At 46.3% G+C, this 14,582-nt stretch overlaps 1 protein-coding gene across 3 annotated transcripts in view; it reads right to left on the bottom strand.

The window, feature by feature from the left end:
* DPF3 (double PHD fingers 3) overlaps window positions 1-14,582 on the bottom strand; it is a 182,721-nt gene that overhangs the window by 57,728 nt on the left and 110,411 nt on the right. For all 3 annotated transcript variants that reach the window (XR_003706047.2, XM_028724639.2, XM_077927461.1), the window contains exons 4-5: window positions 6,132-6,259; window positions 4,774-4,869 (exon numbers count right to left, since the gene is read on the bottom strand). Coding sequence is in view for 2 of the 3 variants with exons in the window: in XM_028724639.2 (XP_028580472.1) it covers window positions 4,774-4,869; window positions 6,132-6,259 (224 nt within the window). In the remaining variant the exon portion in view is untranslated. The remainder of the gene's footprint in view (window positions 1-4,773; window positions 4,870-6,131; window positions 6,260-14,582) is intronic.

Here is a 14,582-nt window from a genome sequence, read left to right as displayed (position 1 = left end):
CTTGCCGATCAGAAGGTCGGCGGTTCGAATCCCCGCAACGGGGTGAGCTCCCGTTGCTCGGTCCCTGCTCCTGCCAACCTAGCAGTTCGAAAGCACGTCAAAGTGCAAGTAGATAAAGAGGTACCGCTCCGGCGGGAAGGTAAACGGTGTTTCCATGCACTGCTCTGGTTCGCCAGAAGCGGCTTAGTCATGCTGGCCACATGACCTGGAAGCTGTACGCCAGCTCCCTTGGCCAATAAAGCGAGATGAGCGCTGCAACCCCAGAGTCAGCCACGACTGGACCTAATGGTCAGGGGACCCTTTACCTTTACATGTAGGCGTATTTTCTGAACCAATGGGAGGACTCAGCTAGTCATACACTTGACCTTGTTAGTGTTGCTATGGTAACCCAGTGCACCTGGCACCCTTATCTCAGGACAGCCATATTATTGGGAGGGGGGTACTCCTCAAGACATGGGACCAAGCACTGTGTAATTTAACCCATTGTTCACAATACACCAATACTAGGAGGGCCCTCTGAGACTAATTTTCTCCCTCTTGCCCATGTCCCTGGACTCCAGTACATTGGGCCAGCAGCCTCAAACAGCTGAGAAGGGAATGACACCTCTGTTCTACAATGCTGGGGAGCAATGCTCTGGCAGGGTTGATGCAAGCCATCTCTTTTTAAAACTTCACAAGGGATACAATATAATCCTCATTACCAGGAGGAAACAAAGTGAAAGTGGAAATGTGATTTTTAAAGGATATAGACTCTGAAAAGAGATGCTCTAAGAAATGAACACTATTAAGCATTTTGTACACATCCAAAAGTGTTATAGCATTGTTAATAGTGCAGTAATTATAACAACAGTTACATTGCACACAAAGTTTTCACTTTAAAGTCTCCTTGTTTAAAATAGGAGAGAGTGAAGCACATGCATAAATTAAAATGTCTGAACCTGGAGCTTTCGGTAAAATTTGCCCCAAGCACATTCATGCATGTTGATTTCTAATTTCTTTTCTTGTTTCTTTTGTTTTTAAAAAGAAACGGTTGCTCTTGGTGCACTGAGGACACTGAATAATGAATGGTAGCTACACCTAACCTGCATTACACAATGCACAATATATACACACACACCCCTAAAATGCATGCTCATTTTCTCAGGTTGTGTGTAATGTGCACTCTGTGATTTCAGGCCTTATTGTCCTGCCCATTATTTCTGCCCGACAATGTTCTTTAAATCTCCCTCTCACTGTCTGCAAATCCATATATCCTTGGCCTTCAACTCTCTTTCCCCACACTCCCATAATTTCATGGCTGGCCTCAGGGGGGCTGGCAAATAGACAGCCGCCCCAGAGGCACAAACTCGAGTGCCACGTGCTTGCTGTCAGTGCTTCAGCATGTGGCATTCAGTCATCCATGGCTGCCTTCAGCCTCCTGCCGTTCTACAGCAAGGGATTGATGTACATAGCCGGAAAGCTTCGCCAGAGCAGCCTTGGAGCGTTCAGATGGAGCCAAACAGGGACGCTTGCCAGAAGGACAGATGAAGGGGCCCAAGATTAAAAATGAAATCATGCTGCAGGAAAGGGGAGGACGTGCACAAATTGGGAATGGCCAGCGCATCAGCTCCTCCGCATTATTTCTCTTGCATTCCCTCGTTGCTGCTCTGAAACAACCAAACACATGGGCCTAAATATACATTTAGGGGCCTCTAGATTGCTTCTGGAAATCTAGTGCAATGGTGTCCTTAATACAGATGAGTGGAGAAGAATATCTAGATCTAGGAAGAAAGGATGAGGTGCTTTGTTACAATGGCCACCTTCGTTTTTTTATGTGTCCTAGTGGGAGAGGCTGCTGGGGAAACATCGTGCCAGAGCTTCAGTTTCTTAACTGGCTCTGCATTGTACTCCAGGCTCAGCATACTATAAAGTGGGGGGTGGGCAGTCTTCAGGGCTACAGAATTTACTCTGTGTTTCCCACAACCCTGATCAGAGCCAGGTGCAAAATAGTAGTGTGGGGCAATTTCCTACTGCATCCCAGGAGGGGCTGGCACAGTGGAGCAGTCCTGTGCCCCCACCCTCACAATGGGAAAGACCTCTCCAGGAGAGAGCCACTGCCAACCAGAGGAGGCAGTGCCGGGTTAAATGGAGAGGCAGTCTGAGCTGGTAGTGAATTGGGTCCATGACAGTACACATTATGGCAGCAGACCCTCGTCTTTAAAAGCTGGTTTTCCCAATTCATATGTAAAGTGAATGTGCTTAAACGTGGTTGTGGGAGAGGGGTTAATGGTTTGCTCTGTTATGCATTTTGTATTCTCATTTTGTATTTTTCTGTTGTGAACCTCCCTGGGATCTTCGGATGAAGGGTGGTATACACATATGTTGTTGTTGTTGTTATATTAACAGCAGTAGTGGTAGTAGTGGGACACGGGTGGCGCTGTGGGTTAAACCACAGAGCCTAGGAGTTGCTGATCAGAAGGTCGCAGTTCGAATCCCCGCAACGGGGTGAGCTCCCATTGCTCAGTCCCTGCTCCTGCCAACCTAGCATTTCGAAAGCACGTAAAAAGTGCAAGTAGAGAAATAGGTACCGCTCCGGCGGGAAGGTAAACGGCGTTTCCGTGCACTGCTCTGGTTCGCCAGAAGCGGCTTAGTCATGCTGGCCACATGACCCGGAAGCTGTAAGCTGGCTCCCTCGGCCAATAAAGCGAGATGAGTGCTGCAACCCCAGAGTCAGCCACGACTGGACCTAATGGTCAGGGGTCCCTTTACCTTTACCTTTACCTTTTTAGTGATAGGAGTAGTGGTGGTGGTGGTGGTGAAGATAGGGAGTAACTTAAAGAAACAAGCAGGCATGTAGACAAGGATTCATAAGTCTGCTTCCACCTGCAGCTTTCCCCCCAGCCTCTCCTCTACCCCCCAGGAACTTTCCTTCCTGCTGAACTCATTTCCAGTGTAGGCCAGTGGTGAGAGGGTTTGTGTACTCCCTGCACAAACACCACTTTGGGCTCCCTCCAAACATACCTTTTATTGCACTTTGTTGGTGATTTGTGCTCATGATGCTATCAGGACTGTCACACACACAATCCAGCTTTCAATATTGCTTGCAAGGGTTTGAGGGCAAGGGTTTGCTTGCAAGGGTAGAGGGACGCGGGTGGCGTGGGTAAAAGCCTCAGCGCCTAGGGCTTGCTGATCGAAAGGTCGGCGGTTCGAATCCCCGCAGCGGGGTGCGCTCCCGTTGTTCAGTCCCAGCGCCTGCCAACCTAGCAATTCAAAAGCACTCCCGGGTGCAAGTAGATAAATAGAGACCGCTTACTAGCGGGAAGGTAAACGGCGTTTCCGTGTGTGGCTCTGGCTCGCCAGAGCAGCGATGTCACGCTGGCCACATAACCCGGAAGTGTCTCCGGACAGCGCTGGCCCCCGGCCTCTTGAGTGAGATGGGCGCACAACCCCAGAGTCTGTCAAGACTGGCCCGTACGGGCAGGGGTACCTTTACCTTTACCCACTGCTTCATTTCCAGTCAGTGCGTGCCCCATAACATTCTATAGCACAAATGTTCTAACTTATTTTTGCCCCATTACAGCCGCTCCAGGCAGCAATAACGGGAAAGCATCGCAGAACAAATCCGCCACTACTGTGCTATGATTGTGTCAAGAACACAAATTGCAGAATACTTCTGCAACAAAACACCAGTTTGGAGAGGCCCTTTGACCCTTTTAATTGCACTCCCTCTGACTCTATTCTAACTGCAAATTTGGCAGACTTGCCTGCAAAGATGCACGCCTGCTGCCATCAAATGTAGTGTGTGCCTCATTCTGTGCAATAGGTCAGCTCCAAGCCAAGGGCAGCCCGATGAAGTCATAGCATAAAGTGAAGGGAGGCAAGGCAGGCAGGCAGGCAAGGGCCAAAGAGGAAATTTCAAGAGTAGAAGGAGCCGCGTGCAAGAATGAGATTTTATGGGAAGATGAAAATATAGCTTGTGGGCTTTTCCTACCGTTACCACAAGCACAATGTCTTTCCCTCCTGCTTTCTGCTTGTGGCACATTACAATTTAACAGATTGTAAGGTGGCCTGGGTGTCTCCCCACCCCCACCCCGTAAAAGCCACTTATTGATGGAGGAGAATAGAGGAGTTTGTGAACATTTGGCTAATGTAAAGATCTCCCTGCTGTGAGTCTGCTACCGGAGGTTTGCAGGGGCTGGTGCTTGCTCTAGTCCTGAGAGCCTCCAGCAGTTCACTCCAGAGAGCAGAGAGGGCCAGAACAGCCAGACAGCATGAAGAGTGGGAGGTGAGCTGCCTGCCTTCATGCTGTGTGGGTTTCTTGCCAGGGGATCTGATTACTGAGAGCCTCCAGCTGCAAGACCCATGCAGAGAGCACTGATCAATAGCCAGCTCTTCCCTGCACTGAGACCGCCAAGGGAAAAGATATAACTGCAGCCCATCTGAAAAGGCAGCTAAAGCAAGCACCAAATAATAAAAGTTGTGCCATCTATGCACACAAATATCTCCATGTGTGCATTCATTCCCTCTCCCTCCCAGGTTTGTTTCTCTTACAGTTTTATTAAAAACCACAGTCAGAGAGTGAAAAGACAAAAGATTCAAAGGAATCCTTGTTCATCACATCACTTTATAATGTATACATACCAATACATATGCCATACATACCATACAAAACGTATCACATAACACAGATATCATTAGGCTCTTTGTCTATCTATGCAATCAATATAAATAGAAACAGCAGAATAGTGTTCTCACTCCTCCCTCCCCCCCCCCCATGTGGCTGAGGCAACCTACCCGTCCTCTGGGTCTGTTCTTTCGCTTCGGAATATCTTCCTCCATCTCTTCCTCCTCATTCACTTCATCTGCATTTTCATCATTTTCCAAAACCCTCTGTAGTTAGAACAATAAACAGTAATTAAAAACAATTCCCACAACAACAGAGGCTTCATAACAGAAAGGCAAAGGAAATCAGACATTGTGGATGCAGGCTCTGGCTTTGTTCGAATACAAAGCAACTTTGGATCCGGCCATTTCAAGTTATGGATTGAAAGTTCCAAAACTGCTCTCAAGGAGGACATGTAGTTTGCCTGTACCAAGCGTCAACAACTGATCATTTTTAAGACTACAAGGTGGGGTTTGGGGGTCTTCCAAAAACCTTATTGGAACCCTTCAGTTGCTCACTTTGTTCACATCTGTTCAAAGCAACTTCACAGCCCTGACTAGCTGGTGCTTTGTTGCCATTTTGGGTTTTTTTCAAATTGGTTTTCTTGGCTTTTTTCTTCCAGGGTTCAGTGGCATCATTATGTAGCCTAGATTAGAAAGATGACCAATTTGGGGTGGGGGGGGGGGACACCTGGCAACGAAACAGCAGCCAGTCAGGGCTGTGAAGAGGCTCAAAGGGCACAGTGGAATCTTCCATGGATAAACATATATCTTCCACCCCTACTTTGCAATACACCCATTACACTGGAATGCATCTTTTGAGTGTTTGCTGTAGTATTCCACCTCAAAATTATAGAGGAGTTTCAATTCCCATCATGCTTTTATTCAATAATTGTATCAAATCCTGAATTTACTATAGATATCAAATACACACACACACTCACACTCACACTAGTGTTGCAGTCACAATGCTCGCCCTTCATGTAGTATTGAGATGCAATTGTATCTTCCCACAAGGTGCCCCTGCAGTATTTGGTGCAGTGTTAATTTGCACTTTCTGCAGTGCATTTGTCTTATGTGAAGTAAATCCACTCCTTCCCACATTCCTCTATTGTGTATTCATTTTCCTTAATCTTGAAGGAAAGGGGAATGAATTGGGCTACCCACTGGTTTGTGTGGGCAGCATTTGCCCAATTGTTATTATGTTATGGTCCTTTGCAATAGTTGGTTATGGCACACCTACACAGCAACAGAGAAACACAATCACACACACACATTCTTTCTTTCTTTCTCCTTCTCACTGGAGATTATGGTTATATACAGCAGCTGGTATCTGCATTTGTGTGTGCTCTCCTGTAGATCATGGGATAAAGGTCACAAGAGATTAATAGGCTGGAGGTTGAGACTGAGCCACAAAATCTTATAAGCAGCCATTTCAGTATTACCTAGACTGGAAATGTGACCAGGCCAATAGAAGAGCACTTAATCACCTGGATTTCTTGTAGAGTGTCCTCCTCTTTAGTATCTACCTTCTTTTCAAGCCCTTCTCCACGCAGCAGTGCTTCCAGTGTGGTCCCCTCTGATGTGAAGCCATCCTTCTTCAGAGGCAGGTCAACTTCTGACAAACCAAATACAACAACAGAGGCTATGGTTATTTCCTGCAGCGCCAGGGATGCACAAGCACAGATAAATCACAGAATGTGTGAAATTGAAAACCACTCAAGGAGGCTCTCTTGAGAAGTCCTGCCCAGCTCATCTTCTCTACTGCTGTTAAGACTTCTCTCGTGTCATCAACTTACTCTGCGTTTCCCTACATGTGTTCCTAACAGTAAATAAGCAACCAGAAGATGCACATCATGTATAGATGAATAGCCATGTGGGTTTTCAAGCTGACTGAGAATGGGCAACAGTCAAACATGGATTTATGTGATCATTGTCTGAACACCCTGAAATTAAACACACGAATCAATTTTTCCAATGGATTTGAATCCATTAAACTGGACTTGAATCACAATTCAAAAGTGGGGGTGTTGAGGGTTTTTTTTAGACCTCTTCCTAGCTGACTTGTTTGCAGGAAGCTTTGTTATATTAAAACAATATAACATCCTCTCAACATGCAGTCCATGGAGTCAGTCAGAATTCAACTACCATGTCATGCAGGTACCAAATGTTGACTAATACAAGCAAAGTATGTTCATGGAGGAACCAATCCTAAGGCAGCCATTGAAAGAGGAAAGCTGGCTGCTGTTTTGGTGACCACAAAATGGCAGGCTTATTTTTTTTTATAATCCATTTTCCACTAGAATGTTGGCATGGTTACATGGTTAACTCCTAGGGGCCAAGCTCCCTTCGCCCCCCCCCCCGCCCATAAAACATTTGAGGGGGCCAGGGCCCCCCAAGTTGATGGTCATTGCCATTCAAATGGTGTTTGTGCATCGCGTCATGCGATTGGTTATGGGGGGTAGTGCCCCCCACCCAATATTTTATTCAAGTTGGCACCCCTGCATGGTTATGATTAAGAAAAGGCTTTTGGATAAATTTGGTATCCATTAAACCATGGGTCAGCAACCTTTTTCAGCCATGGGCCGGTCCACCGTCCCTTAGACCTCGTGGTGGGCTGGACTATATTTTGAAAAAATAAATAAAAATGAACGAATTCCTGTGCCCCACAAATAACCCAGAGATGCATTTTAAATAAAAGGACACATTCTACTCATGTAAAAACACGCTGATTCCTGGACTGGCTGCGAGCCGGATTGAGAAGGCGATTGGGCCGCATCCGGCCCCCGGGCCTTAGGTTGCCTACCCCTGCATTAAACTAACCTCCAGCTTCCCTGAGAGCAGGCTAGACATGATCACATTCCAAGAAGCATGCTGTTTCACACCTATTGTCCCTTCCAACTCCTGGGTGATTCCTCCCAAAGTGACAGCCAACTTAAGTGCTCATAAAGTGGTGATAATTAAGCACTGTCCCTCCTCGATAGGTGTCAGTCTCATTTCCTAATCACATCTGCTTTCAGCAATTAGCATATTCAGCCAGAAGGCCAACTTCAAAGCCCACTTGTCCCTTGACTAAATCCAAATTTGCAAGTGGCTATTCACATCTCCTCTCCCAGGCCAGATTGGCCAGCAGTCCCAAAGGGAAAAAAATCCACCCACACAAGTGGCCTGTTTTCAAAAAGAGAGTCAGACTTCACCATCCTCAAAAACAAGCACACACACACAATCCAGAGCGTGAGTTGAGTTGTTAGAGCACACTTTTATCATTTTGGGCTTGTTCGATCAATTCATATATCTCCTTTCTTGGATAAAATGCTCTAAAGCGGTGTTAACTGCACCTCTGCAATCTGATTGCTCTGGAAAGGAGTGGGGTGCCAGAGAGACTGGCAAGATCCAGTCTCCAGAGAGACTTGGGACACAGATTTTCCTGAGTCATCGTCCTCAGAAGGGTGCCCTCTATCTTGTGGGGAAAGAAACAGTCCATAGAGGGGCTAGTAGGAGTGACTTCCTGGTAAGGCTCAGCCTGGAGAAGTACGATAGTTTTTAGTCAGCACTAAACGCAGGTGGCGCTGTGGGTTAAACCACAGAGCCTAGGGCTTGCCGATCAGAAGGTCGTCAGTTCAAATCCCTGCGATGGGGTGAGCTCCTGTTGCTCAGTCCCAGCTCCTGCCAACCTAGCAGTTCGAAAGCACGTCAGAGTGCAAGTAGATAAATAGGTACTGCTGCAGCAGGAAGGTAAACGGCGTTTCCGTGTGCTGCTCTGGTTTGCCAGAAGTGGCTTAGTCATGCTGGCCACATGACCCGGAAGCTGTACACCGGCTCCCTCAGCCAATGAAGCGAGATGAGCGCTGCAACCCCAGAGTCGGTCGCGACTGGACCTAATGGTCAGGGGTCCCTTTACCTAAGGGGATGGCCAAACTGCCTCAGGTGACAATAGGCTACAGTAAATCCTACACTCTAGGCTTACCTATTAAAATAAAACTATCAGCATTTTAATTTGCTATACAGTATACAATGTATCACAACACAATGCCAAATCAGCTGCCATCCAAACTACTGTCTCTCTCTGCACAAAAGCAGCTCCACTTCCAAGTTCTAATTGGGAACGAGATACTTATTGGGTGAGCTCTAGCGATGCTCTGTCACTCCAGGGACAGCTGCTGTGCAAAAGCAAACCACAGCAATTCCGCTTCCTCAGAAATGCTTACACAAAGCTTATACAAACACTGTGTCACATTGATTCTCTGGACTAGCTGATTCTCATAAACAAATACCACATAATTATACATCATGATTGATTCTAGTAGATAGCATTTGAGATGGTAAATCCCAGATACAGGGCTGTAACCCCAATAATCTTCAAATAATAACTGTGTGTGTGTGTGTCTGTTTATGTATCCACATGGCACCTAGCTACTGCTGGGTGAATGTAGCCACTGAGCTCATTAACAGGATGTGGCAGGATGTGCCTTAAAGGGCAACTCAGTGGCTCAGTGAGCAATTAAATCTCATGTCAGTTTCAAATGAGAATCTATCAGTGTCACAAGAGTGTAAAGTCTCCATTCCTGTTTCCCACCCTTAGCATTTTTATTTAAGGTGGAGCACTGGGAACAATGGAAGTCAGAAAGAATATCATGAAATATGCCACAGGAAGGAGAGGGGGGAAAACAGATTAAGCCCACTCTTCTTCTGGGAAATATGCAGAGAGAGAAGCTGTCTGTTAGCTGTCGAGTTTGCAAAAGATACCATCTTTTGGGATGGTGCTCTCTGCCAGCAGATGGAGCGCCCCGGGGGAAATGGTGGTGAAAAACCCAGACAAGCTGCATCCATCCATCCATCATATTGCTCATTTCCACATCTCTATAGCATTAAAGTGCAAGTGGGAGGGGGGTAGATTTTTAAAGATTGGGTGGGGGAGAAAATATACAAACATACTTAGTCAAATAGCTGGGTTATTAGCTGGGAAAATGATAAAGTCCGGTCAATGTGGTACCTGGAAATGGCTTGTTTTGTATTTAAAAATTGTGAGCCACATCCACAAAGTCATTTTTATTGGCCTAACAAAGGGAAAGCTTCTCATAGTACTCTAGAATTTCACTCTGGAAGATGTCTTGTGACGCCCTTTCTGCACATACCTCTCCCAACATTGACTTTTACCATCCTCACCACTCCAGACCTCCACATCACTCTCCCAAACCCAGTCCTGTCCACTCCTTCTTTCCCTCACTCTTCTCTTTCAGTTTTGCAGCCTGCATTGTTTCTATAAATGATGGTGATTAAAATGTTGTTCATAATATGACACAGCCTTAGCCCAGAGAGCCCCTAATGCTGAAGTGAGGTGTGACTTCATCATGTGAACAAGAGTTTGAAATCATCCAATTAATTTAAGGGGATGTCAGGCTTTTAAGGTGCCAGAGCCCTTGAGATAAAAGCTACATTTCCACCAGCAAAAAAAGGACACATGTCAAACATTCTCATAACCATGTATCTCGGCTCATTTTTGTATGAACGCTGTATTGTGCCTTGACTATGGAAGAAAGGATTGCCAGGATCTTATGTGAAAATAAGATCCTGCGATTCTGCCCTAGAACAACAGCTACTTCAAAATGCAGCCCCAAGCAGAGAAATCTTAAATTGCACTAGCAGACAAGATTCTCTGATGTGGGAATGTGAGCAGATGGCTGACAGTGTGCATATGTTGCCTTCGCAGGAAAGCTGCCTAACCATTACCTTCCCTGCACCTAAGTGTGCATGACTAAATTGCCTTAAAGGCAGGACTATGAATACTTTGCAATTAAAAGGGAAAGGTCTGCTCCAAGGTAACCCAACCGAATAACCAGAGAACAACTGAATTCTGCATAATATAATGTATATACTGGTAAAGCTCCATGCTTGAAAGGCCTTGCTCACTCCTGGTCATCTTGAGAACAGGTGCATGGGAGAAAGTCAGATTTGAACATGAAATATATAATTGGTGATTAGCACACTAACTTTCATTGCAATACCTTAAAGATATTGCACTGAGAAAGGGACGTGGGTGGTGCTGTGGGTTAAACCACAGAGCCTAGGACTTGCTGATCAGAAGGTTGGCGGTTCAAATCCCCGCAGCAGGGTGAGCTCCCGTTGCTCGGTCCCTGCTCCTGCCAACCTAGCAGTTCGAAAGCATGTCTAGTGCAAGTAGATAAATAGGTACCACGCCAGCAGGAAGGTAAACGGTGTTTCCATGCACTGCTCTGGTTCACCAGAAGCGGCTTAGTCATGCTGGCCACATGACCCGGAAGCTGTACACCGGCTCCCTCGGCCAATAAAGTGAGATGAGTGCCGCAACCCCAGAGTCGGTCACGACTGGACCTAAGGGTCAGGGGTCCCTTTACCTTTACCTATTGCACCGAGAACATAAAAACAGCCCCGCTTGATCAGACCTAATGCCTATGTCACCCAGCATTCTGTTCTCACAGTGGCCAACCATATGCCTATGGGAAGCCCAAAAGCAGGGCATGAATGCTGTAGCACTCTCTCCTTCATGACCACCGCCTGCCCCCCAGCAACTGGTATACAGAGGCCTACTGCTTTCAATACTGGAGGTAGTACATAGCCATCATGATTCCTAAATGTTGATAGAATCATGAATCTATTTATTGGTTTATCGAAGTGTTTATATTGGACTAGATGACCCTCAGGGTCCCTTCCAACTCTACAGTTCTATGACTCTATGGCACACTGAGGGAGAGCACACTCTGGTGTTTTTCACATTCCTTGATCTTCCTCTGTGTAGGTGGATCCCATGCATCTCATGATGGAGGTGACTTTTGGTCAACATCCTAGAAGCACAAGTCTCTTGGGTCCCTTCTTTCTCCCTTCCCATTGTACGTGGTGTGCGGTCACTGACAGACACCCTCCCTTAGTTGTAGAAAACTCTCTTGTAAACCTTAAATCCAAGCATCTCCCCAAAATATTGTAAGAACTTACTGTTTGAGTAACCACTTTTACCAACCAGACATATGACCATTAAAAAAAGTTTCAGTTGATTTTAATAATGCTTGAGTCTTCCTGGTTTGTTTGTTTAAATAAAATGAGTGTTTTCTTTTTAATTTAAATGTACTGTTGCCAACCATGCACCCCTAGGACAAGAGCATAAACCATCTACGAGTGAGATAATTCCCCCCCCCCTTTTGCTGTACTGTACTGAAACAAACTTCTGAAGGATGTTCCTTAAAGAGTAGCGGAGCTTTTTAAAAGCCAGAGACTTGAAAAATTAATGTGGGGAGTATGATTTGGAGAGTAGTGCTCCTTTAGGTCAAATGCACAGCTATTTGAAATTCAAAGACACCCTGCTTCCCCACTGCTATTTATCATACCAGTGCACTGTGGAAGAGTAAAATCCCAGAGTGTACCAGTTCTTGGCTTTCTTTCATCTTGTGAGACAAGTTGGCCTTGCTGGAGGGGAAGCAAACCAGCCCAAAGAGTGTCCAATTGCCCTAATGCTCTCTGGAATATTAAACTGCCGGAATACCATAACAACCCCTTAGAAGTTTGATTAGGATGTTACTACTGAACACTGAAACACCGTAAGAGCCCTGCCTGGTTGTTGAAGAACGTCCAGCATTCGTCACCAACCAGATACCTATGGGGAAGTTGAAAAGCAGGACATGAGAGCATTAGCACTCTCCCACTCTAGCTATCTCACAACTGGAATATAGAGCCATGCCCCCTCTGATTATAGAATCATAGAATCGTAGTGTTGGAAGGGATCCCAGGGGTAATCTAGTCCAACCCCTTGCAATGCAGGAATCTCAGCTAAAGCATCCATGACAGATGGCCATCCAATCTCTGCTTAAAAACCTGCCATGAAGGTGAGTGCACAACCTCCTGAGGGGCCACTATTGAAGAGCTCCTACTGTCAGAGTTTTCTTACTGATGTTAGTCAGAATCTCCTTCCTTGTGACTTGAAGCCATTAGTTTGAGTCCTACCCTCCAGAGTAGGAGAAAACAAGCTTGTTTCCTCTTCCATATGACAACCCTTAAGATATTTGAAGATGGCTATCATAGATCCTCACAGTTTCCTCTTTTTCAGGCTAAACATACCCAGCTCCCAGAGAGCACAACTGGACAGAGAAGTAGGATGATCAACAAAAAATAAGCAAGTTGTAATAATAAAAAAGAGAACAAATATCTCATCAGAGGGAGGGGAGGGAACTGGGTCCAAATGACTGTGTGGCTGCTCCATCTGGTGCTGATGGGCAGCATCAAGACCCCTGGCTCTCCCTTCTTCTCGTTCTTAAACAACCACTTCTGACAGGGGGACCTCTTCAAATAGATCAGTGGTGAGCCATTTCCCTAAAGGCCACCTGCAGCAGTGGATGGGTGATCAGGGGCCACGTGCCAGTGGTGTGGACATCGCCTAGTGCACACAGAGACACACAGGGGGGAAAGAGCACTTTGAAAGCAGAAGCTACACTGCTGACAGCAAGAGCAACCCTCTCTCTCAAAGTCTCTGCCTGCTGATGCACAAAAGGGCAGACCCCTCTTGCCACTGCAGCAGGGAGGGAAAAAGAACTTTGAAGGCACCAGTGACAGCCGGCACGACCCTGGCTTTCAAAGCCTCTCCCTGCTGAGGCAGAAAAGGGCAAATGCCCCCCTGGCCCAGCAGGGAGAGGAAAGCACATTTGAAGCAGGGGTCATGCTTGTGACAGCCTGCACAATCCTGATTTCCAAGTCTGTCCTTACCAGGAAGGGATCTCAGTCGTCCCTAAATTCAGAAGCAGGGAAGAAGAAGAAGAAGAAGAGGAGGAGGAGGAGGAGGAGGAGGAGGAGGAGGAGGAGGAGGAGGAGTTTGGAGTCTCAGAGCAGCTAACAATCTCTTTTCCCTTCCTCCCCCACAACAAACACTCTGTGAGGTAAGTGGGGCTGAGAGACTTCAGAGAAGTGTGACTAGCCCAAGCTGCATATGGTGGAGCAGGGAATCGAACCCAGTTCACCAGATTACGAGTCCACTGCTCTTAACCACTACACCACAGTGGCTCTGGGAGTGCTTGGGCACTTGCAGAGGGCCACATCAAAGGTATGCAAGGGGAAAGGTATTGGTATGTATGGTAGAAATCAGCTAACCAGCTCTGCCAGCAGAGGGCAAGGACTGTGATTGTGCAAGGGGGCTTCCCTCATTTCCTCCCAAAAGCTGGCTTGCAGGGGGTTGGGAGAACCACCAGAACGGCACGCGAGGGGAGGAGAGAGGGGATGGTTCCATCTGACAAGCTGAAATGCTTGCACCTACAGAATTATGGAAGAGCATGACACTGACTTCCACCCTATGAGTGGCTAGTGTCCAAAAATGTGGAATAGAGTATTTTTCCTTGACAGCTCTCTGTATAGAGTACCTTTTTTTTTTTTGAAAGCATGACACATAGCTACCCTGTGCAGAAAAGGTGGACCACTGTACACATTATGTTGTTAGGTGTACACCTAAGCTATTTTGTATATATCACCCTAAAAATGTCAGGTGTAATGGTGGCAGACACATTTGCAAAACATCCCCATCATTCAGGGACCCAGACTCAGCCACAACATATGCTCAGTGACAAGTGCTGGTTACCTCAGTATAATGTGTGAAACAACCTTTAGATATAAAGGAGGTCTAGAGGGGAAGATTATATACCAATTACATCTGAGAGCAGCCAGTATAATCACAATTTCTCAGATACTCTTCCAATCATTTATCAGGTCCCAAACCACCATTTAGAAATCACTGGCTTTGTCAGGTCTTTTAATCACAGATTCCTGCATTTGACTTCATCCCCTTATGCTCTCTGAGGTTTAAAACGGGAGGAACATGATAACTTTCTTCACTTTGGTTTCTAGTCAATTAAATGGGAACACAAGCACACTCTTAAAACACACTGTCAGATATCCATCCAGAATACTCCACAAAGCTATCTGAAGAGCTG

Source organism: Podarcis muralis, chromosome 1, assembly GCF_964188315.1.
Source record: "Podarcis muralis chromosome 1, rPodMur119.hap1.1, whole genome shotgun sequence".
NCBI lineage: Eukaryota > Metazoa > Chordata > Lepidosauria > Squamata > Lacertidae > Podarcis > Podarcis muralis.
The sequence above is the reverse complement of the archived record's forward strand: the minus strand, read 5'-3'. Positions and strand labels throughout refer to the sequence as shown.